The 27,249-nt window shown below is 36.3% G+C and overlaps 2 protein-coding genes across 2 annotated transcripts in view; one reads left to right on the top strand and one right to left on the bottom strand.

The window, feature by feature from the left end:
- LOC123314419 (rho-related BTB domain-containing protein 2) overlaps positions 1 to 27,249 on the top strand; it is a 226,144-nt gene that overhangs the window by 197,108 nt on the left and 1,787 nt on the right. The gene's annotated exons all lie outside the window — the stretch shown is intronic.
- LOC123314420 lies at positions 17,905 to 19,328 on the bottom strand. The gene is made up of 2 exons (XM_044899708.1): positions 18,090 to 19,328; positions 17,905 to 17,995 (listed from the first exon to the last, which is right to left on the bottom strand). Exon 1 carries the CDS (start codon positions 19,325 to 19,327, stop codon positions 18,305 to 18,307), a length of 1,023 nt encoding a protein of 340 aa, XP_044755643.1. The 5' UTR covers position 19,328; the 3' UTR covers positions 17,905 to 17,995; positions 18,090 to 18,304.

Genomic DNA, 27,249 nt, shown 5'->3' with positions numbered 1-27,249 from the left:
CCTTCTGTTGGATATTGATTGGCCAAAACCAACTTATCGACTAAATACAAGAAAAACGAAAAAACACATGCAAAAATCATACAAAACAATTCATCTCCCATGAGCATGCAATTTAATCATGGAGAAAACAATAACCATAAAAATACCTATCATAACCATATCAACGAAACTCGACCTTATCGTAAAAGCATGCAGAATGTTGTGCTCACGTTAAAGGGCGACCACAACGCTTCTTCATAATCCTTTTCCGTCAAGGATTATTTCTTTCTCATTTCATCTACTTCCGATATTCTTTATTGATGATATTTGAAATCATCCATCAGCAAATCACAATTAACCCCTATATCGTTAATCTAACTTCCAACATGAAACTCCTAACACAACCGAAAATGACACTGCTCCTATGAAAATCTATCACTCAATAATGACTCTAGCTGAAACTTAACTAAAAATACGTCAACTCGACGGTGTCTCTCCCGAAACCTCTCATATTTAATACATCAAACAATCTTTAACTTCAACGATTTCAATCTAAACGAAAATGAAACAATTGCTATATAATGATCAAGGGTTTCTCGAGAGATTAATTCGTGGCGCCCATCTGACCCAAAAAAAATAAAGAAACCCCTCTTTATACCGTTCATTTCCCTTACTATAAGTCAATATTACCGGACCTCCTTGTTATTCTACTTATAATCTGTGGAATGGAAAAGGTCGATTATTCCTTTTTCAGGACTATCAGCCAAAATGTCCTGCCACTACCCAGAAAAAAAAAAGAAGAAGAAGACCCTTTTCAGGTTGTGACTCTCCGGGTCAGTGAGAGCCCCTGGAATCTGCGAAAGGGCAGGAGTCGATTCACTTCTCCTGACAGGTCAATCCCACAGATTTTCCTGCCGCTACCCTGATCTCCTATCTGATTAGGTTGGGCTCCATCTATCTGGGGGACGCCTAATCCTGGTAGACCTCCTTACCACCCTTTCTGCTTCCTCTTGATCGTTCTCCATTACCTCCTCCTCATCATTGCTCTCTAATCCCGTGTCTGAATTCCGTGTATGTCTCCCATACCCCTGTGGAACCATTATCGGATGAAACCTCCGAGGTTTCCCTATTTCCGAATCTGTCTCACTAAAATCCTCAAATCTTTCCTCTCTTCCTGACAAATGTTTGTCAGGGCGCTTTTTCCGAACCTTTGCGACATAAGGCTTCAGCCTGTTTACTCGAACAATTCTGCTCTCCCATCCCCCACATTTTCGTATCCTACAGGTTACCGAATCAAACACTTCCTTGATCCTGTATGGCCCTAACCATTTCTTTCCCAATTTTTCAGATACCTCCTTGAAATATACCAAGTCTCCTACCCTAAATTCCATCATCTGATCTTCCTCTGTATTGACGTCCCATGATACTCGTTTACTTGATTTCGACGCCCTGGGTCTATTTTCCTCTTGATACTCCACTTCGTTCGTATCCACTACTATTTCAGTAAACTTCTCTTTGCACCTTTTTCCTTGTTCCCTGTTATCATCCTCATCTCTCTGTTTCTTCCTAGTATAACCGGTACTAATTTTTAAATTCTTCCGAATTTCCTTCCCAGTTCCTTCCATGCAACTCCTTTGTTCATGGCAAACATCAGTTTCCCAGTTACGCCCCTGATCTACGTCGATCATCTGCTCTACGTTATCGATTATTCCCATATTCGATTCTGCCAACTGGCATTCCTCCGTCGCGACCGTCCTTGGCACGCGTTCGCTAATCCTTGACCCCCTGGGCCCCTTTTCACGTAAGTACTCAGCATTACTCCCTATCATTTCCGTATTTCTCGCTAAGTTTCCACGTTCAATATCCTTAGTATTCTTATTTGAGGCTGCCTTTTGCCATGCCTCCACCGGTTTCCCCTTTATTTTTTCATTCCGAACACCTGAATTCTCCTGAATTCCTTCCGCAACTTCTGCTCTAACCATCGAAGACCTTTCTTCTCGCAGTTCCCAAGCTACTTCTCTTTCACCGCTATTCTTCTTGCTTCGTTGTACATTCTCATCTTCCCTTATCGGGATTTCCACCAGTGACTCTAGGTTCGCCGACCTATCACAACCCTTGTGACCTACCCCTGCTAGGTCCGGATTTTCTATTCTGATAGTATTAATACCCCTATGTATGTTATCCTCTTGCTTCCTGGGTTGGAACTCCCGCAAAAATGGAGACAATTGGTTGGAAATAGCTTCCGTATTTCGATTCCCTTCTCTAGTTGAATGTTGTGTCATTTCTTCCCCCCTTCGTTGAATCATTTCCAAATTTACATCACCTCTTCTTATTAGGTTTGTAGGTTTCTGCAGTCTATTTTCCCAAAAATTCTCTCGTCCCTGACGATTTTGTCTTGTGCAATCCCTAGCCCAATTACCGTTTTGACCGCAAGTATAACAATCTCCCTGAGTCATTTGCCCTGACCTACTATAATTCCTACACTCTCTAGTGAAATGGCCCGATCTACCACATGAATAACACCCTTTTCTGGTGTTTTGCTCTGCATTCCCCTGACTCCTCCAGCTATTTTTACACTCTTTCGCCGAGTGACCCTGCTGCTCGCATAACTGACACACGTTTTGTGTGTAAACTGCTGATATTCTCATGTTTGATGACCTTTCTTGTATCATCCTTGTTGCGGTCTCTTGTAATTTGACCAGTCCTTCCGCTTTTTCTAAGTCCAAATTTTCTTCCCTTAATAGCGCTATCCCCATATCCTTCATTAAATCCTTGCGCAACCCTGTTTTGAATTGGTTCAGTATCAGATCTTTATTTTTCTTTCTGATTCCCGCTTCTTCGTCTGGCGATGCTCCGCCCAAATCTTCCCGAAGTAATTCCGCGCCTAAAATCCGCAGCCTAGTACAAAATGATGAAACATCTTCATCATGTCGCTGGAAACAACGACTTAAATTCCACTGACTCTCCCCTGGCAATTTTGATGGTGTAAATTTTAAAATTAGCCGCTGTTTCAATTCCGAGTATTTCAATTTATCATACACCTCATCAGACTTAAAATATTCGTACGCCGCGCCTATCAGTTTTAATTTCAATAGAGTAAGGGTTTCTTCCTCACTCCATCCGTCCAATTTCGATCTCAACTCTAATTTGTCGAAGTACCGCTTCGCGTCTTTTCCCGAAAAACTATCAAGGGTTGTCGCAATCATCCCCAACGAATACATAAACGGAAATCTCATAACATCTTTCTCAACCACCGCAGGGGTGGTAGCACTAGCACTAGCCGCCGGCAACATTTTTCAAAACCTTGTGAATAACCTCAATAACAATTTAATCCGAAAACTATCTTTAAACTCCGCAAATTAAACGAGGAAATCAAAACAATTATATCAGATTCACGATATTTCAAAGTATGAATCAAGTATTCCTATTCAAAAAAAAAAAACTCCCAAAATACGCTGCGCACACACGATAGAATTAATCAAACTATAAACGCCAAATACTCTCCCTAGTAAAAATTATATCAATCTTATATGGAAACGCCCTAAAAGACAAGTTATATCACCAAAAAAAATATTATCCTGAACGCAACTGTGATCCCAAAATTAATGAACGCCCTGAAAAAAAATTATATCACCAAAAAAAAAATATTATCTTAAACGCAACTGTGATCCCAAAAATAATTAACGCCCTGAAAAAAAAATGATATCACCAAAAAAAAATATTATCTTGAACGCAACTGTGATCCCAAAAATAATTACGCCCTGAAAAAAATTATATCACCAAAAAAAAATATTATCCTGAACGCAACTGTGATCCCAATAATAATTAACGCCCTGAAAAAAAATTATATCTCAACAGCAAAAATAAAATTCAATAAACAATGTCCTGAAAAAAAAAAAAAACCTGCAACCCTATCTTGTCCTAACTTTCCGAATTATTCTGTAAATCAAACCGATCAAAAATTACATCCAACTGACTTAAAATTCCGAAATATTCTGACGTTTATTTGATCAAAACACTTAACTTGAAATTACCAAAATTCCAAATTTCACTTAAATGAACCAATTAAATTCAAATGACCGAAATTCAAAATTATTTTATCCTCCAAATTGATTAAAAAACAAAGTAATTCAAATTATTTCACCCTTAACTCCGTGTTCAAATTCTAATAAAACAACATTAACAAACGTCTTAATTTTCCCTATCTGCTTTCCCTAAATTGATTTTAATTTCGCAAAAATACTTGAATGAAATTGACTGATTCTCAAACCCACTTTTTGTAACAAAATAACCGATCATTCAACTAGTCACTGATAAACAAGAAAGGAATTATTATACACGCCAAAAAATTATAACTTGATTGACGACTTTTTCTAAAATTTTCGATAAACTACAAGTCTAAATTCAATAAATCCGCGCACACAACTTTGCGTTCAAAATCCTACGTAATTGATACTCAACAAAAAAATTTCAAAAATTATTCACTTCAAAACCATCAAATTCCTGCAAAATCGAAAATTTCAAAACACACAGCAATATACACTTCAAAAAAAATAATTCACCTGAAAACAATAAAAGAAAAAAAAATATCTTTAACCATCAGCCAAGAATGCACCCTCAAGACAATAAAATTGTCGTGAAAACTTAAACTCAAATCTTCAATACTGATCAACTACTTTATCAATTTTCTTAACGTTTCCATCAATCGATTAATTAAATCTTCCACAAACTATTGAACACCAACGTTCTTCACGAATAAAATTTTTCCAACTATCTCCCGATTAGAATTGATAACTTATCCGATTTTAAAATAAAATTCAGATCCACTACAACGAAGAGTAACTAACGAACTTTTATCCGACTCTACTCAACTTTCTCTAATATCACGGCAGCTAGACTTGAACGAAAACAAAAATTTCTGTTCCCGACTCTTCTTATCACTTTTAACAAAATAACTCGATTATTCTCTTGAAACAAACAAAATCGACGCAAAATGAAACTATTCTTGGCAATAAAAATAACTCAGAGTTCCTTCATCCGAAAGTCCTCAAATTCATTGATATAATCGCAACTAAATCCATCAATCAACCCTTAATCAACCGCAAAAAAAAAAATCTTAAAACACAATTCTCTCAATACTTCTACAATGGCTCCGATTGAATTATTGGATTTTATCTCGACTCACTCCAGACCAACTAAAACTTCAAAAATCAACTTCTCAAATAAAACAATTTTGGTATTCTACCCCAGAAAAATCAACTTAAATCCCACCTAGCTGTCACCAGTGTAATAAAACACCCCTTAACTTTTCAATATGATCCTCTTCCCCATCCGAATTAAAAATAATTATGTCGTCCAAATAAACCATGCAAGATTGTCCGGTCAATCCTGCTAATGTCAAATTCATAAAACGTTGAAATGTCGAGGGCGCGTTCTTCAATCCGAAAGGCATCTTTAGATATTCGAAATGTCCCTGAAAGGTACTGAACCCAGTCAGGGGAATATCCTTCTCCTCCATATCAATCTGGTGATATGCTTCCGCCACATCAATCACCGAAAACAGTGTCTTATTTCCTGCACTGTATCCCTGAATTAAGTCCGAAATGTTAGGTAAGGGGTAATATTCTGTTTTCGTCACGTTGTTGAGTCCCCGGTAATCAATACACATTCGTATTTTATCTTCCCCATTAGGCAGCCGTTTGGTAATAAGTACCACCGGTGCAGACCAGGGACTAAAAGAAGGCCGAATCACCCCCGCCTCCAATAATCTATCAATTTCCTTTCTTAGTACTTCCCGCTGATGATAAGGAATTCTATATGGTGCTTTACAAACAGGTTGCGCTCCAGGTTCCAATGTAATGGAATGTTTCACCTTCGTTGTACTAGTCATTTTTTCATCTTCCTCTAAAAATAAATCCTGATATTCCTGTATCAACTTTTTCAATTTTTCCCGAATATTTCCCTCTAAATGATCTACACTAAAACCAATTTCGTTCCAATCTCCACGTTCCAGATCAATTCTTCCGATTTCGTAACTTTCCTGACCCCTATCTACGACTTCGCCGGAGACCGCTTTAGCGATCTTTTGTCTTTTCACCAGTCTTACTTCACTGCGCGATACATTGACAACCCGAATCCATATTTTCTGCGCCTTCTCCATCAAACAATTTGCCACGAGAATATTTTCGTTTCCCAATGGTATGGGCTCACATACCATAACTGCCCCTTCAATATTTCCCACTAACTTAGCCCTTACTAACGCTTCCGAACGGGCAGGTATTGTTACTCCATTCTCGATTAATACATCATTGGAATTATTATTTGATTCAATTAAACCAGACATTGTAAGTGTTGCTGAACATTGGTGTACATCGGACCGAATTCCTTTTATGGCTTTACCCGGATACCAAATAGGTGCCCATTTCTGTAGATCTAGCCGCCAGCATGGAGGATGCGCCATTTACGCAAAAGATAAACGTCGAAAAATTTTCAAAGGAATTGCACTGTGAAATATGTGCGTTGAAAATACGATTGGGTAAGTCAACGTTTTGTATTGTGAGCGTTTACAGGTCCACGGATGGAGATTTTAATGTCTTCTTGAATATGTTGCAGTATGCTCTCGACTATTGCAACTCTATTACTGATGTCTTGTTCTTGTGTGGTGATTTGAACGTGAACTATCTCTCTGTTGACGACTCCCTGAAAAGATACCAAGACGATTTACTAGTGGGTGCGAATCTGACCGTCGGTTCACGTGAACCCTCGAGAGTATTTACAAATCGAAACGGCAGGACCTCGATGAGCAAGGTTGATTACATTGCTGCTAACTGTAATAAGACCGACTTCGGAGTTACCGTATTCGAACCTTTTATTAGCGACCACAAGGCAGTGGTTCTCGAGTATCACTTTCTCGATGCTGATGTGAATGATATCCCTCACGTAAGATATAAAAGAAATTTATCACAAAATAATTTGTCCAATCTTTCTTCACATGTTTCTGGTACCGATACCAGACGATAAGTTTCAAATATTCATTGAAATTTTGAGTTCCTCGGTTGACCGCACCTGTCCTCTTAGAGCTGTGAAACCTTGTTCTACTGAACAACCACGGTGGATTACTTCGGCCGTGGTCGATGCTCGAGATCGCCTCAGAAATTTCCACTGGCTGGTAAAGAACTTGAAAACTCAAGAGGCGGTTGATCAGTACAAAAATGCCAGAAAGTCCTACAACCAATTAATCAGAAAGTCCAAGAAAGACTATAATAGTTATCTCCTCCAAAAATCGAACAATATCAATCTAACAGTTTGGAAATTGGTTAGAAATGAAATAGGGATGAATGTCTGTAACCTGAAACACATTCAACTTAATATTGATGATGCTCTAATTTCTTGCCCACTTAGGGTCGCGGAGACTTTCGGTAGATATTTTGCGGAGATTAACAAATTAACATTGCAAGATCACTATGGGAATTCCTTGTCCACTCAGTGTACTACACACCGACTAATGCATCATAATTTTTTTCTTTTTCCCGTGCTACCGGATGAAATCAAATCAGCTATTACCACCTTAAAAAATAGTTGTGGCACCGGTTCTGACATTATTTCAACGAAAATACTTAAATCCATTGCTCCTTACATAGCCGAGCATATGGCTTATCTAATTAACGAATCGGTCTCCTTAGGACACTTTCCTTCTGTCTTAAAATTAGCAAGGGTTACACCCATTCATAAAAAGGATGATATTATAGATATTGCAAACTACTGGCCCATCTAAATTCTAAGTCCGTTATCCAAGATATTCGAGAAGATTATATTCAATAGAATGTGCAGCATGGTTTTAGAATCGGGAAGTCCACTCAGACTGCCTGCTGCGAATTTGTGGAGTCTATTTACAAGTGCTTGGACAATGGAACCCACGTTGCTGGGATATTCTTCGATATTTCCCGTGCTTTCGATTGTCTCCAGCATCAATTCATAATAGATAAAATGTACCAAATGGGTTTTAGGGGTGTGTTCCTTGATTGGATAAGGTCCTACCTGTCGAAACGTAGGATTTTTGTACGAATAGATGATTGCGAGTCACATGAATATGTCACTGATCTTGGCGTCCCTTTTACTATTCATAAATGATTTACCAGAATATATTGTTGCTTATATATTGATATTATTCGCGGATGATATTTCCGTTGCAGTTAAGGCTTGCAGTGCTGACGAGCTTCGTGAAATCTGCGAGTACATTGTTCAAGCATTCACGAATTGGTGTCGTAAAAATACACTCATTCCCAACATGGCTAACACTGAAATTATCAGATTCCAAATTCGCCATAATGAAGTACCACTCACCTTAAACTACCAAGGAGAGGAATTACAGTCTACAGACTGTGTTAAATTTCTGGGACTATTTCTTGATAGTAATCTGAGATGGGAACATCACATAGACCATCTTTGTAAAAAACTTAATAAGTCCTATTATGCAATATCCCGACTCAAGAACACTTTTCAGACAGATGCCCTGCTTCGAATTTACTATGGTATGGTTTATAGTCATCTTTGCTATAATGTGGTTTTGTGGGGGTCGTCAACGGTCAGTGGTCGTGTGTTTATCTCCCAGAAAAAAATCCTACGAATGATTTTCAAATTGAAACCTCAAGATTCCTGTAAGCCGATTTTCAAACAGTACAAGATTTTGACTTTGCCATCTATTTTCATTTTGAATACTTTGATTTATATCCGACAAAGTATCCACCTTTTGAACAGGTGTACTGATTTTCATGCATATAATACTAGAAATGATGATGTACTATGCATCCCAATGCACAGAACCACAAAGTTCACTTCATCACCAATGTTCATTGGCACCAAGCTCTATAATCACTTAAATAAAAAATTTAAGAGTATGACTGACAAGCAATTTAAAAGTCAGATCAAATTACTTTTGATCAACAAGTGCTATTATAGTGTTGAAGAATTTTTAGAAGATAAGTTATGTTAAGATCAAAAAATTTTTTTTCTTTTGTTTTTGTTCTTTACTATGTTAATTTATTTTTCAGAAATTTTCTTGACGTGTCTTATACATTTTTATTAATGTCTGGAAGGATCAATAAATGTATTCTATTCTATTCTATTCTATAACTCACAAACTTACTAACGGTTGTATTCTGCTTTTTATTCGTAAGTTACGAATCTGTAGAGCACGATCGATCTGTAAGTTGCAGATTGACAGATTCGTAAATAATGCAATTCTGGAAATGTTTCTGTCACTATCTCATTGACAGTGTCACTTTTGAACTACTTATCGTGAATACAACAAAACTAGAACAACTTGGGGTTTGATTAAACCACTAACTGGTAAATGTAATTCAAAAAAACAAGCTCTTTCATCTGTAAACCCACAACTGCTCGTGAACGATTTCAATGACTATTTTGTACATCAAATAATGTACAGAAGATTGTGGGCGGTTAAAGTATGTGAATGGATCCTTCTTTGTTTTTGAGGTCGAAAAACCGAAATTATTCAAGTTGCTGCGCAATTAAAGAATTCCCTATCTTCAGGATATGATCAAATACCTAATTATATCATTAAAAAGGTTATTCACTTGTTTGTCGAGCCACTGAAATATATTATAGATAAGGCCAAAGATTATAGAGTAGAAAGATAGGAAACGCCCTCATATCGCTAGTACCAAAGATTATAGAGCAGAAAGATAGGAAACGCCCTCATATCGCTAGTACTAAAAACCGACTACATTTTGGCCAGTGAAAACACGCGTGACAATGAGATGGCGCTAAAAAAGCACTGTCAATACAGGAAAACTTTTTGATAACAGTTTTCTGTTTTTTAATTGAGGGGCGCGAAATTCGAATTGTATTTCTCGTATTGCATTCCAATATTGACTTTGTTTCTATCAGAAAACAAACATCCTGAGCGACAAAACAAAAGTATGGTTTTGCTTTGTGATCAGGATGTTAGTTTTCATCTAAACATTGTTTGGAATCAATTGATATCAAGGAAAAACGCATAAAAAATTTACAAAAATTGAAATGGTGGGCAATAAATGAAGCTTTAACTAGGACACTTAAGTATATGGTGATCTGCTATATGTCGAAGGCGTTGTTTCTGTACAATAGGTTGTTCTAAATTAATGAACTTAGTTGAATATGTAAAATATACATATATCAGAAATTAATATGAACCAATATTCAATATACCATCATAGCATACATATTCCAGTTACTTACATATGTAGGTATTGTTTAAAGAATTTTCAGAACCACACTTAAAAAAAAAACCTTACGTGCATATGCAAGACCTGTATGTCAGTATAGTTTCTTGGTGCTTTTTTTATGATTTCCTTATGATATGGTCTCTTCATGACACAATATACAAATTGATTAATGAATGAACAAAACACTCACAGCAGGTTTCATAAAATTTTGACTTTCCAAACAACAATTTGACAAGCACTCGGTTCCCAAATGGAAATCAATAAAACCTCTGCATTTCTGTATATATTGAGAGAGTAGCAATTGAGAATCATTGAATGGACCTATAAAGATAATAATTTCCCCTTAATAGGCCGTTCATGCAAGGGATGTTTTCTGCATACAACAATTTACGTCGATGTACGTTCTCAATTGACCTGCAGTAAAATGTTCATTGCACATGGTGTAGTTAGTAGTGTTTGCTGAAGTAATTGTCTTCAAGTCCTGAGAATTGTATCCACTTCGGAGCACTGAAAATTAGAATCAATGAATGACCGATTCACATGTTACGACTTTTAATACTTACGCTTCCATTCTCCTTAGTTGAGTGAAAAACTTAATCACGTAAAATACATTATATTATTTGATCTACCCTTCTTCACCATTCAATAATTTTCGAACAATATTTTGATGTTGTATGATGATAAGACAAAAAAATTCAAAAATCAGCAACTAGAACGAGCCCGATAAACAAAAATCGGAATCAGGGGGGTGAAACTCCCTCAGTAATGACGTGAATCGAGTGAACTGCTGCCATCTTTGAAAGGTCAGCGAATTAATATGAAAAAATGTTAGATTCCCACGCTAATAATTCTGCGCATAAACTAGAGTGACTTTGTAGCATAGACTAAGTTAATCTTTGATTCTGCGCTTGTGTGTAAAATTGATATGTCAAATAATCAACATTCGATTCCAAATTTGCTTTTTCATTTTATTATAAGTTTTCGTTGTGAGGAAATATTGTTGTGTACCTAAATTCAAGAGCAACGAGAAAAAGTGAAAGAAGCGAGAAAAAATTGCCTGTTCTTATGGTTCCTTATAGAGTTATGGTTGGCATAATTCTTCAGAAACCGGACTATTAGGAATTCGAAGAATAAATCCTTTCTGATCACGTAGGATGTATTACCAAAGACGAGGTATGATTTTGTCATGAAGTGCTTGAAAGCTTTGCCAAATTTGAGGTATTTCATCTTATAAAAGATGGATAAGTTTCATTTCATTGATTTTTGTTTGTTTATCATATATTCTATTGTTATTCAATTATCATATGTGAACATTTCATATAATAAATTGTATGTATGAACTCAGAGTATTATTTGTTACATAGTTGTTTCCAAATAAAATAAAATTAACTTATCAAAGCGTAAAGTGCGCTCTCGATAAAATAATAGAGATTAGTTTGCTGACTTTAAAGAGATGGCGCTGTTCTTCGTAACAAAATTTTATTCGAGAGTTTCCCATCTATAGTGTTTATCTATGATCGGAATGACAATCAAAACATTCAAAACCTCTTTGATCAAAATTGACGTCTGAAATCTTAAAAAATTTCATATATTTCTGCAAATGGCAGAATTAATATTTTAACCAGTCCTAGCGTCTTAAAAACACGCGTGACACACAGATGGCGCTCAAATCGCTTTAGTCGCCTCGTTTCCCATCTTTCTACTCTATAATCTTTGGCTAGTACTAAAAACCGACTACATTTTGGCCGGTGAAAACACGCGTGACAATGAGATGGCGCTAAAAACGCACTGTCAATACAGAAAAACTTTTTGATAACAGTTTTCTGTTTTTTAATTGAGGGGCGCGAAATTCGAATTCTATTTCTTGTATTGCATTCCAATATTGACTTTGTTTCTATCAGAAAACAAACATCCTGAGCGACAAAACAAAAGTATGGTTTTGTTTTGTGATCAGGATGTTAGTTTTTATCTAAACATTGTTTGGAATCAATTGATATCAACGAAAAACGCTGTTGGATGTGCTATATGTTTATTTGCAATTCATAAAAAATTTACAAAAATTGAAATAGTGGGCAATAAATGAAGCTTTAACTAGGACACTAAAGTATATGGTGATCTGCTATACGTCGAAGAAGTTGTTTCTGTACAAAAGGTTGTTCTGAATTAATGAACTCAGTTGAATTTGTAGAATATACATATATCAGAAATTAATATGAACCAATATTCAATATACCATCATAGCATACATATTCCAGTTACTTACATCCCTAATAGCACACAACGTCCTTGGGACGTACAATTCATGTCCAATTCACGTCGGAACGTCCATGGACTTGATTCGTATGTCCTTAGAACGTCCGTTTCCGGACAGTTTTAAGCGGTGGACACATATGAGCGGCCGCGGCCACGATCACAATCACTGTCGTGATCACGATCGCGATCGCAAGATGTAGAGAACACATAAATATGCGCGATCAGGGCCATAGACAAATATGACAGGACCGTTCACCATTTTCAAATTTTGAAATAGCCAAATATATGTAGGTATCATTTAAAGAATTTTCAGAACCACACTAAAAAAAACCTTACAGACATATGCAAGACCTGTATGTCAGTATAGCTTCTTGGTGCTTTTTTTTATGATTTCCTTATGATATGGTCTCTTCATGACACAATATACGAATTGATTAATGAATGAACAAAACACTCACTGCAGGTTTCATAAAACTTTGACTTTCTAAACAACAATTTGACAGTCACATGGTTCCCAAATGGAAATCAATAAAACCTCTGCATTTCTGAATATATTGAAAGAGTAGCAATTGAGAATCATTGAATGGACCTATAAAGATCATAATTTCCCCTTAATAGGCCGTTCATGCAAGGGATGCTTTCTGCATACAACAATTTACGTCGATGAACAGTTCTCAATTGACCTGCAGTAAAATGTTCATTGCACATGGTGTAGTTAGTAGTGTTTGCTGAAGTAATTGTCTTCAAGTCCTGAGAATTTTATCCACTTCGGAGCACTGAAAATTAAAATCAATGAATGACCGATTCACATGTTACGACTTTTAATACTTACGCTTCCGTTTTCCTTAGTTGAGTGAAAAACTTAATCATGTAAAATACATTTTATTATTTGATCCACCGTTCTTCACCATTCAATAATTTTCGAACAATATTTTGATGTTTTCACCAAGAAATAAGACAAAAAACTTCAAAAATCAGCAACTAGAACGAGCCAGATAAACAAAAATCGGAATGACAATCAAAACATCCAAAACCTCTTTGATCAAAATTGACGTCTGAAATCTTAAAAAATGTCATATATTTCTGCAAATGGCACTCAAATTAATATTAAAACCAGTCCTAGCAACTTAAAAACACGCGTGACACACAGATGGCGCTCAAATCGCTTTAGTCGCCTCGTTTCCCATCTTTCTACTCTATAATCTTTGGATAAGGCCTTTATAGCAGGTATATTTCCGTCTGCACTTAAAGTTTCAATTGTATCACCTTTATATAAATCTGGTCCTGTTGATGATCTCGGCAACTACAGACCGATAAATCTTCTAACAGCCTTATCGAAAATATTTGAAAAGATTTTCTGCTCAGCCCAACATAGATATATGAATAAAAAAAGTACAACAACTGCAGTTTTTGAGTTAACTCAGAAGGTCATAGAAGCCTTAGAAACGGGCAAAATTCCGGCTGCATTATTTCTTGACTTGTCTTAAGGCTTTCGATTGGGGAAATCATGATTTACTGTTGAAGAAACTCGATGCATATGGAATTCGAAACAATCAACTCAAATTAATTCAAACTTATCTTAAGAAGCGTAAACAGAAAGTACGTATTGTTGTGGATACGATTTCGATTTCGAGTCAATCCTATGTAGAAGATCAAGAGAGAGCACGGGAGCAGCTCCGTGTAAGTATGGTACGACTTCGTGAGTCACGAACACCAGAGCAAAGAGAGGCAGTACGTCGAACTACTCAGATGGATATGAGACAGCTTCGAGCTAATCGTAATCGAACGAGAAGGAACCCAAATATAAATTTGAAAGGAATAGCTTTTCAATATGATAGCTCAATCGACTACAGCGATTCCGTTGTAATTGGCCCGTAGGAAGTAGTATGCTGCTATTGCAGCATTCTCCCTACGTGGAGAAACATCCGAATCAAGACATTTCCTATCGAACACACAAAAATACAATGGGTGTTTCCAAATGACTTAATTTGGAGCAGATATAATTCAAGAACGTGGATTCAATCCAATATTCAAGGTAAGAATATAATGTTAACATTAATGATTTCAAATCAATTATTTTGTCTTCCCTTTCTGCTATTTACATCCAAGGCCAGATTCACCATCGAATTGGATCATTGCAACCAGTTGAAGATGCACAGCATAAATTCCTCCAAATTTACTTCATAGGCAATATGGATGATCAACTTGATCAACGTCAATCTATGTTGTAATGCAGATGTGAGAAGAATAATTCTTCAAGATCTGCAGCAACTACTTCATCATGCATTGGTTCGATTGTTTGAAACTGCTTTGGAACGTAGGCCAAGTAACGATCACAAGGTTGTGATTAGAGCAGATAAACGCATTGAACTCTATGGGCATCGCGATACAGGCAAAATGAGGAAGAGTGAAAGGGAAGATGTAGAGCAACCTTTCTCTCTCGCACGCCGTTGCTATTAGCAACGTAAACATTTCAATGTGCGGGAATGAAAGAATGAACCAGAGACAAACAACAAAGTTTGTCTCTGAATGAACTATTCGAACTGAAAATATTTGAAGGTTTGATACTGATTGGAAAAATTCACTTCTTTCTCTATTTCCCAAATTGTTCAAATCTTTCAACGAGTCGGTTCGTACTAAAAATAATTAATCATTAGTTAGTTAGTCATTCTAATCGAAATTTCTAAAAATTTTGCACTTTTTTAGTGATTTATGATGTTAATCATAATTTCCTGAATTTCGGGAACGAAATTTTTTAATCACCCTTGCAGCCTTGATGAATTAATAAAATAGAAGCTTATGAGTAATTTGAATATAAATATTAATTATAATCTTGAGGCACGAATATAGGAAATGATCTTCTGAAAAGCCTCGGATAAAGCTTTGGAATCATATGAAAAGCAGTCTCAGCAAAGACAGAGTTGTCTCTGGAGCAGAGACAGTCGTCTCTGGTGTCAGTGCGAGAGACTTTAAATATTCCAAATAGTTCAATATATAAAAGGAATCATATCAAAAAGTAAAGAACAAAATTGCTGAAATATTTTTATTTAACATAATTGGGACAAAAATGTTACATTTGCTCAACAATTATAAAATAAAATTAATTTAGTCATTTTCCGACAAATAGTAGAGGATCCCCATGAAGTTCATCATTCATTAATTTTGATTGATGGAACATTCTACACTAGCCCTAGTGCACTCTTCATGGTCGAAATAAATCCTAAAGCGAATGTCTTTCGATAGTGAAAAAGAATGTTGGTATCATCAATTTCCAATGATTCTAAATATTCTATAGTTTCACTGAAAATTTCCTCAACATACCTCAGGGAAGAAGATCTAATTGGAGCTTTAAACCCTCTCCGGAACAGATTTCTAGAATTAAGAATGTCAAACACTCTATCAATTTTTCTAATGAATTCAACGGTAGCGGCACTATCTTCGAATTGTAAGTTCTTACATTTGTTACCAAGAAATTCCATAGCATCTGCTACCCCATTACTCATTGTTTGAGTAGCTAATCTGACATTCATAATTCTATTTTTATAATTGATATGCTGAGATGAGAGGGAATTAGCCAACCTTAGACCTTCCTCCATTTGAACTTTTTCTAATTCCTTGACAAACTGCCAAGAAATGTTTCCTGTGGGGGACTGCAAATTTTTTTCTGCAAATGTATTTCTACGGATACCAATTCTTCCTTCCTGTAGCTTTGGTCCAAAGTTGTAAAGTAAAAGGTTTTCGTAGAGGGAACCTAAAAAAATGAAAAACATAAGGCATAATTCCTAATTATTTACTGCTTCTCTCCTTTTGTGGATTCTCACTTCTGTAAAACTGCACAGAAAAAATATTATATTATATTATATTTATGTCCCCTGCATTATGGCATCCGTTTCTAACACAATACTGGACCATTGTTGTTATGAAATTCTTCTTATTCAAAATGTTTTTTGTTACTGCAAAAACCACTTTTGTCACTCTGGGAAACACATAGACTTAAAAAACACTCACCAAAAAAACTATATTTAAGCTTTGAAAAAGCACAAGAAAATCTGTTTAACAGCTAACTTGACTTGATATATAGACATTTTTCGAGTTTCTTAGGAATGTAAATCGGAAGTATATGGCTTCTAAACAATTTTTCACCATGATTTTTACTAAAATACTGACAAAAAGACATTAAACAATGTAATTTAAAATTTATCTACGAAAATGACATTTAAATTTAGGTTATAATAGTGTAAACAAAAACACGCTAGAGAGAGAAAGGTTGCTCTACATCTTCCCTCTCTCTCGGTCACAATTTTCGACGAATTTTGCTACCTACGAAGGCATTCCAGTTCCCATAGAGTTCAATGGATAAACGACCTGTTGGAGCACATGAACGCCAATTCAACGCCCCTACATTAGACGAAGTGGCAATTGTGATTGTAGGTGGAAACTTGGAAACGAGTGATATTGTTCTTACGCGTCGCAATACTGGAGAATTGCAACGAGTATATGAAACACGCCGTTCATACGATGCTCTGCAATACCCGCTTATGTTCTGGAGAGGTGATGATGGATATCATTTCAATATCAAGATGATAAATCCATTGAATGGTGAGTACCCATATTGAAATTTTAAATGTTCACTTAATACAAATTTGAATTATTTGATTTTAGGCTAGGAAACTACCAAGAAAGTTAGCTCGATGAATTATTATGCATTTCGTTTGATGGTTCGTCAAAATGCTGATAACTATTTGCTGAGATTTCGTCGATTGTTGCAGCAGTATTTGTTACATTCTTCAATAACGGAAATGGATTTTATTGCTTCTTGCCGGAGAGAAAAAAGTGGAATTGGGCCACTCGTCCTTCAACTAACGAGGAAATATAAGCGACACCCTTCACAGTGTTAAAACCTGAAGACAATGCCAATAACCCGATTTTAAGGCAAGCCACCAACGAAATGCACCTTACCTTGTGGTTTGAGATGGAGTCTTGAAGGGCCCTTCTTATCTGCAGCCGCAGCTTACTCTTGAACAGCACACAAACCAAAGCCGCACAAACACCGCGGGTTTCACAATCTATTAAAAAACTTCAGTTCTTTTGCGTTCATAACGGAGAAAATTATGATATTATCTCGGATTTCATCCACTATCGGCGATTTACTCTCAGTACATCTGTTCTACCGTTCAATTTCATCTTCAAAAAAGTCACATGCGAGCAACGCGCATACACATGCACGCTTCCTTGGGGTGACCGGCCACCGAATGCGAAGTTGAGCAAAGCTGAGCGTTTTCAACGCTAATGGAATTGACAAGCTACGAATCGAGTGATGTAGCTTGTCATTTAGCATTGAAAACGCTTAGCTTCGCTCAACTTCGCATTCGGTGGCCGGTCACCCTAAGGAAGCGTGCATGTGTATGCGCGTTGCTCGCATGTGACTTTTTTGAAGTCAAAAGGGAAAGTCTTTTAAGCACTTCTGTTTGTGGAACCATTTATTTAATCATCCGGTGACATGTTTCGGCTAATCGCCATTATCAAACCAAGGGACTCTGAAATACCGATTGAGGTTTTAGTTGGAAAATTGCTAACAAAGTTTGCTAACAAGAAATAAACAAAATAAATAACCTACAATGCAAAACTTACGATTTTAGGTTCCAAAGTCATACGGTAAAAAACATATCAGTCAAAAGGTAAAAGCCAAAAAGTACACATAAAATCGGATCTAGATCAAGTGAGCATATAAAATGAAAGATATGACAGATAAACAAAACACAAACGGAAGACGAAAAACTACATTCGCGCAGACAGGTTCCTGCTCTTCTTCTCTTAAGCGAGAACAGTGGCGTCGGCAGAGAGAATCAATATAAGAGTTTATAAGTGTCCTTTATGTTGTTCGTCAACATCGAATTTAACGCTTTGTATTCTGTACTCTTGAGGTGTTTGTAAATTTCCACTTCTTCTAGAATTTCTTGTCTGTGGTTGAATTCGCAGTGATGAATTAGATGGGTGTTCTCCTCTAAATCAAACTTGTGTTTTTCTTCTCTTAAATGACAACCAAAAATTGATTTGTCATTATTTGGGTTATTTGCACTAGCCAGATGTTCTTTGGTCCTTGTTCTAATGGATCTGCCGCTTCTCCCCACATAAACGACATTACAACCTGGTTCACCACATTCCAATCTATAAACGCCCGGCTTGTCCAACATGTCGATTGGGCTCTTGTTCCTGATGAGGGATTGGTGTAGGGTATTCTGGGATTTGAAAGCCACTCTAGTGTCCTCTACCTGCTTTACTACGTTGGCAATTTTATATGAGATACCACCGTAGAACGGAATGCAACAGAACTTCTGATTTGAATTATCATCAGTTCCCGGAGTTCTTGAGTTCGGTTCTTCTGTGGTCCGTCTTCTCCTTGCCTTATCAATAAGTCGATCAATGATATCCGAGGAATATCCGTTCTCTACCGCCAGATATTTTAAAGTGTTCACCTCCTCAATATAAGCTTCCTGGCTTAGAGGAATATTAAGTAGCCTATTGATATTAGAGTTAAAGACTGCCATCTTATGACCCATATAATGACATGATGTTTTACTAATTTTGGTGGAAGTTTGCGTGGGTTTTCTATATATACTGAACGTCAACTTGTTTTGTTGTCTCCTGATTGTGAGGTCCAGGAAGTTTATTTCACGATCCGATTCCAGCTCCAGCGTGAAGTTTATGTTCAAATGGAGTCCGTTCAACCAATTGTGGAACTCTCTCAGTTCCTCTTCGCTACCAATCCATGCTATAAGGATGTCATCCACATATCTAAACCAAAAAAGGATTTTATCTTTGAAAGGATTGTTCACTATAAAAATTAGCATTTTCTCGAAGTAGGACATGAAAAGTTCGGCGAAAAGAGGGGAAAGGCAGTTTCCCATACTAAGTCCTTTCTGTTGAGAAAAGATTTCACCCTCAAAATTGGAGAAGTTTTGTTGAAGGCATAATTCTGTGAGCTGGTACGCACACTCAGTCAAGTCATCAGAAAGTGGAGAATCTATCAGTCTGTTCTTGAAAATTTTTAAGGTTTGCGGGACTGGTACAGAGGTGAACAGATTGCTCACATCAAAAGAAGCAAGCATGGTGTTTTCTGGGATTTGTAAGTATTTTATTCTTCTTATCAGATCCAAGGAATTATCAACACTGAACTCTGATTTGAAGTTAATTGTGGACACTAAAAGTTTGTTGAGGTATTTAGATAATCTATAGGCTAAGCTGCCACAGAACGATACCACTGGTCTAATGGGAATGCCGTCCTTGTGACATCCTTATAGCATGGATTGGTAGCGAAGAGGAACTGAGAGAGTTCCACAATTGGTTGAACGGATTCCATTTGAACATAAACTTCACGCTGGAGCTGGAATCGGATCGTGAAATAAACTTCCTGGACCTCACAATCAGGAGACAACAAAACAAGTTGACGTTCAGTATATATAGAAAACCCACGCAAACTTCCACCAAAATTAGTAAAACATCATGTCATTATATGGGTCATAAGATGGCAGTCTTTAACTCTAATATCAATAGGCTACTTAATATTCCTCTAAGCCAGGAAGCTTATATTGAGGAGGTGAACACTTTAAAATATCTGGCGGTAGAGAACGGATATTCCCCGGATATCATTGATCGACTTATTGATAAGGCAAGGGGAAGACGGACCACAGAAGAACCGAACTCAAGAACTCCGGGAACTGATGATAATTCAAATCAGAAGTTCTGTTGCATTCCGTTCTACGGTGGTATCTCATATAAAATTGCCAACGTAGTAAAGCAGGTAGAGGACACTAGAGTGGCTTTCAAATCCCAGAATACCCTACACCAATCCCTCATCAGGAACAAGAGCCCAATCGACATGTTGGACAAGCCGGGCGTTTATAAATTGGAATGTGGTGAACCAGGTTGTAATGTCGTTTATGTGGGGAGAAGCGGCAGATCCATTAGAACAAGGACCAAAGAACATCTGGCTAGTGCAAATAACCCAAATAATGACAAATCAATTTTTGGTTGTCATTTAAGAGAAGAAAAACACAAGTTTGATTTAGAGGAGAACACCCATCTAATTCATCACTGCGAATTCAACCACAGACAAGAAATTCTAGAAGAAGTGGAAATTTACAAACACCTCAAGAGTACAGAATACAAAGCGTTAAATTCGATGTTGACGAACAACATAAAGGACACTTATAAACTCTTATATTGATTCTCTCTGCCGACGCCACTGTTCTCGCTTAAGAGAAGAAGAGCAGGAACCTGTCTGCGCGAATGTAGTTTTTCGTCTTCCGTTTGTGTTTTGTTTATCTGTCATATCTTTCATTTTATATGCTCACTTGATCTAGATCCGATTTTATGTGTACTTTTTGGCTTTTACCTTTTGACTGATATGTTTTTTACCGTATGACTTTGGAACCTAAAATCGTAAGTTTTGCATTGTAGGTTATTTATTTTGTTTATTTCTTGTTAGCAAACTTTGTTAGCAATTTTCCAACTAAAACCTCAATCGGTATTTCAGAGTCCCTTGGTTTGATAATGGCGATTAGCCGAAACATGTCACCGGATGATTAAATAAATGGTTCCACAAACAGAAGTGCTTAAAAGACTTTCCCTTTTGCTTCATACCTAGTGCTTCATTATGGGATTTTATGAGTTTATTTTTGAAGTCGCCGTAAGGCTGACCTTACGGCGCAAAACGTTGGCCAGCTAAAATAATAAAAATAAAAAAAAATAAAACCGGAAAAACAAAACAACTGTGAAAAGTCTCTATAATGCCATGTTTCAAAATTAATAATTCCGTGGTTACGGAACATACGCCACCCCCAAGGTAAATATAATAAACCTTAACCCAAAAAAAAAAAATGAAAAAAAATCATTACATACTTAATGACTATGAGTAGTTTCGATTTGAGAAATAATACTAGGAGAAAAGAAAATTACAATTAAAGTAATTGTTCAGCGGACATCATCAGCAGTAGAACATGATTCGATCGGTAAGGGACTCAATTCGTTCAGAGGTCGTTGTATTATACCGGATTTGGTTTTAACATCCGCCACACTGCATAGTCCATCTATCCCATTTCAAGGGAGGTAAAATGTCATTTTTGATAAGTACAAGCGAACCCTCTGTGAGCATATCAGAAGATTTCAATCATTTATTTCTTTGTTGCAGCGTATTTAAGTATTCACTCTTCCATCGATGCCAAAAATGTTGAATCATTTGTTGAATTAGATGTCATCTTTTCAAACGATGTGTTTTGACTTTCTTGTAATCGTGATCGGGAACGGCACTCAGGGGTTCTAATGTTAAGAAGTGCCTGGGAGTTAACACTGACAGATCATTAGGATCGGAACTGATTGGTGTGAGAGGTCGAGAGTTGAGTACCACCTCTATTTGAACAAGAAGTGTATAAAATTCTTCATAATTTAGAATCTGATCACCGATTACCCTTTTGAGGTGAGCTTTCACGGACCGGACCCCAGCCTTCCACAAACCTCCCATGTGTGGGGCATGACCGGGTAAATAATAATGACTAATAGTCTCAGATTCAGCGCATTTTTGAACCAACGCATGTAATTCTCTACTCGCACCGATAAAATTACTGCATAGGCTTTTAAAGTTTTAACACCCCGGTGTCGACTCATGGTAAGGAAGAAAGGACCGCAAAAATCTATACCCGCATGCGAAAATACTTTGGACGGAGAAACTCGAAAATTCGGCAGATCTCCCATAACTGGCTGGGATAAAGCAGGATTAGTTTTCCAACACTTGACGCACTTTGAAATCCTGGAACAAATAACCTTTCGCGCAGAAAGAATCCAAAACTGTTGCGATAACACGTAATGCATAGTAGTGATACCTGCATAAAAATATTTCTTATGGAAAAAATCAATAAGCAGCTCCACAAGTCTAGATCGTGAGGGAAGCAGAAAGGGATGTTTTTTATCGTACGATATAATATGTGCATTTGAAAGTCTGCCCCCTACCCTTATAAAGCCTTCAGAATCGATGACGGCATTTAATTTTTTGAAATATTTTGGAATATTTCTTGAATATTTAATGTTTGTGTTCGCTTAACCAAAATTAATGTAGCGGTGTGCATGTTAGATTAATTAAATGAATTGCCAACCTAAAATTTTCCTTTGGTGTGATTAACAAATCTCATCATGTAACACAAGACTCTTCGAATAAAATCAAGAATCGAGACAAGACTTCGTGTCTTATCGGCGAGACGAGACGAGACTACAGTGAAGTCTTGTCTCGTTGGTCTCGTGGGCATCACTAAACTTTATGTACTTTCAATGTAAATATTTGAAGTTTTTACTGGCCATCATCTGTCTGAATAGACAGAATTGAACAAAATTGTTGCATCGATTAATAATGTAACCGAAATATAAAAACTGAAGTCGGAGAAAATTTATTATATTAATCTGACAATCAAAGAGAATGTTTCTAAATAATAAATGATTTGAACTTTGTGATTTTATTACTCGATGCATATCAGAAGGGCTACTTCATACAAGATTTTTTTGGTATTATTCACCCTTTAAAGATGCAATCACTAGAAGCTATCAACGAGTTGGCGGTTCATTTTTTTTTAGTTTAGGTTCATGGTGTAATACAGATCAACACTACTTCGTAATTCGATTTATTCCGATAAAAGCATAGACCTTCTAATAATTTTCAAGGGGCTCCTTTTTTCTCTAAATAAAAAGGTTGAAAAAATATTTCGAATTACTTCCACACGAAGGAAATTTTGTAGATAAATATAATTACTGATATATTTGAAACACTCCTGTGTATGATCGTCCTGCATATAATATTAACTTTAGTTTCAAGCAATCATAATATAAAATATACATCATCATTATCATCATCATCATAAATAATGCAAATCTTCAAAATACTGATGGGTCTTGAAATACCTATGGACGCATTATTTTTTTTTCCTTCAGAACACTGAAATCCACAAACATGCACCTAAGTGACTTAAGACTTATTTGTGCATAGCGTATTTACCATGAATTTCTTTGTTTTGTTGTTAATTCTACAAATATCATAATATCCCTCCTTACTCACTTACTTCAAAACTTTTATTAGGAGTTTTGTTTGTGAAGAATTTTCGTCGACAGAAAATTAGTTACCATCTTGTCCAAAAATTGATTCCAAATAATGGGTTAGAGTAAACAACAGAAACATGAAAATTCGAAATGTACAGGGTGGACAAAATTCGTTGTCTACTGAGGGGATATCGAGAACTATAGCAGCTATAGAAAAGAAAACGGATGTCAAATACAAATCTGAGAAAAGAATCGGCCAATTATTTCTAGATTTTGAGTTGAACAACAATTCAGAAATTGGAATTTTCAATAATGCTAGCTTGTTTCAACTCGTTTTCGAAATTAATTATGACATACTACAGGCACTTTCGGAGGAGTAATTTAAATTTGATTTCATTGAATTTTTTGATCCAGCCAACTTCCAGATATATTCCTTCATCTTGCTGCAAATTGTTTACTGATTTCAAAAATGTATCACATGTAATTATTCACCTGAATATTTCATTTGAAAAAACTATGAACTTTTTTCTGCTTTCAGTTTCACTATTGAATAATTAGACATAATAAGCAGGTAAGCGTCACCATAGCGACTGTTAAACATACATGATCAATTTCGATTATAATGAATGCAAGCATTTCACGACTCCCAATATTTTTTAGAAAAGTACTCATGAAGATTACGAGATGCAACAACCACTTATGGTTCATTAAACAGAGTTTATTGAATGGTATAAAACCAAAGTACATGAAAATCAATTACAAATATAGCTCACCCCAAGCAAAATCTGCGGTAAACATTTCTATCAAAACCTGGATCACGTTGGAGATAAAGAAATGGTACAAGATAAGGGACAATAGCAAACTTCACCTGAAAGTAATATATAGTGAACTAACCTACCGGATTAGCCCTGTGGAGTTCGATTATTTGGATTTTGGCATCAGAGATGAAGTGCGGTTTTTAGGACACAAACAATATCAGGGCCGAAACATCCTTGACAAAAAGAAGAACAACCGAGATGAAGACCCTGAGGACAATAGAGTATACACTGAACGATAGGCAGAGAAACGAAGCAATAAGGGAAAAGTGTCAAACAGACGCTATCGATGGATAAGGGTGGAAGAAGGAATGGAACCAACACGTAGATGGAATGAGTCCAGATAGGATGGCCAAGATTGCAAGAGACAACATACCACACCGAAGAAGACCCCTGGGGCGCCCACCATGGCGAGACAGTTGGCAATCTACATCCTAAGAAACAACAACATAGAGAAACCGGAATTGAACAGGCAAAGTACCTCCTTAAAGAGGAAGAAGAAGAAACAATATTAGAGTCAATTTAAAAAACTACAAAATCTTTTGAGTAATGTTAAAATGAGTGAGAATAGTTCGTCATCATATGTGAGTGAAAATGACATAAACTTTCATGAAAAGGTGAAGAATTTTAGAAATGTTCATTTTGAGATCTCTGAAATGAACTTGTTGGAAAAAAGGTTGAAGTATTGCCCGAATAGATCTCGCTGTTAATGTTGAGTAAGCTTAGAATAGAATTGAATCATCAACCAAACAAAATTTGGAAAAATCAATGTGAAGAATGTGCGTATCAAGAATTTTTGACGGTTTTATAATTTTCATTGACACTTGCAAACAATTAATTTCATAGTGCCATAGCAACCATCGATCGAAGGGATATCCTGATATGAATTTGAATTATTATATATTATCTCCAAAAAGTATTCATTATTTGAATTTTAATCAAAATGGGATAAAATTTTGTATACGACACGTGAGTTAAAAATGTATATATCACTCGAAGAAATCAACCCACTCGCCCTACAGGCTCGTGGGTTGAACTTTCTTCTCATGAATAAACATTCATTTAACTCACCTTTTGTATAGATACCTAATAATTTTCTTGACACTTTTGCGATAATTTATTTCGTCGCTAGCTTGGTGGTTAGAGCTTCGGCTCAGTAAATTGCAACCGCAAGGTACTGAGTTCGATTCCGGGCTAGGTAAGAAATTTTCTAGTCGATACGGGTATGGGCCACCATTCACTGTTGGGTTAAAATTAACAGGACACAGTAACAAAGCCTACACAGAACACAACTGGTTCTCCGAGCTCACACAAACTCACGGAGCTTCTGAGGGGTACTTCGCTACCTACGGAGAATCAAGATAATATAGTATAATCAGGATAATAATATGGTATAGTATTCCTGTCCAATCACGTCGTATTTTGAAAATGTAAGGCCATCTGTCTCCTGCTAGCAACCGAAATAATGTTGCCAACTTTATCATTCCTATTGTATAGGTATATTCTAGAAATGGTTTGACATTTCAATTTTTCTATTTTAGAAATTGCCTCTGATAGGCATTTAGTAATCGGGAGACATTCAAAGTCGATTGTATATAAAATCCAGCTTCGAGATATAGAAGAATTGAAAGTAAGAACACCCACAGCATGTTGAGAAATCCAAGTTGAATTTTCCAAAAACGTAAACGCCGAATTTGAGAATAGGTTATATTTTGGAAAATATTTTGTAGAAATTTTTTTATTATGTTCATGTTCCATTGCAACTATTCTTCTATTTTTTTTTGGAGGAATATACTAACTAAAAAAGTTCAGTGTATGGTATTTTAGAAGGAGGTAATCGTATTACCTTTGAAAAAAAAACCTACAACCCCCCTTTTATATTTAAGATTTAAGGAGTTGTAGTCATCACGCTCACAGGGTTGATATAAATTGATTGGAATCAAGCGATTCGTCCCCCTGTGAACCAAAGTTTTCTTCTTTTTTCACCATTTCTGATTCTGCATGGTGTCGAGATATTGGGGACACACTGTATATTAAACAATCAGCCTTCCTAAAACCAAGAAGATACAGCAAAGGACACGCAGTAGGAGATCGGGAATACTCGGGTGCCTCCATCAGCGTCATACTAGCCGCGCAATGAAATTTTTATACATTGGCGTAGCTCACATAAAATTAGGTGGTGCAGTGACAAATTCTAATTATTTCATTTCTCTCTATAAACTCTTTCAACTTGAGAAAGTATCTGCCGCACTTAACTTATTCATTAGATAAACAACATTTTCGCAAGTTGAAAGTGTGTTAACCTATATTAGAGAGATATGGAAGAAGCGTATAACGCCGATGTACGCTAATAACGTTATGCGGTAATGGAATAACGTCTTGCGCTATCTGGCTCAGATTTTAGTCGTATGGAAGATACGAATTTACGTTATTAGCAACAGATGATCGATAAATGTTAAAGTTTGTTGTCGATATAGGTTTCTAATGCTTTTTGGGTTGAATTTATGCAGTTTTTGTGGATTATGTGCGTTTATATGGATGCATATCTACAGGAATTTTTGTTTGCGGAGTTGGATTAAACTGTATTGAAAAATACCTATTTCCTATTGAAAACAAGTTACATAATTCATAATCATCAATATGGGATTGAAATAGGTACTCAGAATTAAACACTATAGAATGTAAATTTCTATTTTAATTCGACTCTTCTTTCATGTGACCCATTAATTGAAGATATACACTTTTACCTTTGGTTATTAGATTATTCTTGAGGAACTCATTTTGTCTCTTCTGCTACTATTCTCTTAAAAAAAATTCGATTCAATGTCAATTAAGAGGCCCCTGTTTCAAAACATAACCTATTTTTGTCAAAACAAATGGAAAAATAGAAGTGCGCA

The sequence above is a fragment of the Coccinella septempunctata genome, chromosome 5 (assembly GCF_907165205.1).
Source record: "Coccinella septempunctata chromosome 5, icCocSept1.1, whole genome shotgun sequence".
NCBI lineage: Eukaryota > Metazoa > Arthropoda > Insecta > Coleoptera > Coccinellidae > Coccinella > Coccinella septempunctata.
Note: the sequence above shows the minus strand (reverse complement) of the source record. Positions and strands in the feature narration are given on the sequence as shown.

Excerpts from the sequence above, each read along its gene's own strand:
- LOC123314420 (XM_044899708.1), bottom strand. The coding sequence starts at position 19,327 with ATGTCCTACTTCGAGAAAATGCTAATTTTTATAGTGAACAATCCTTTC.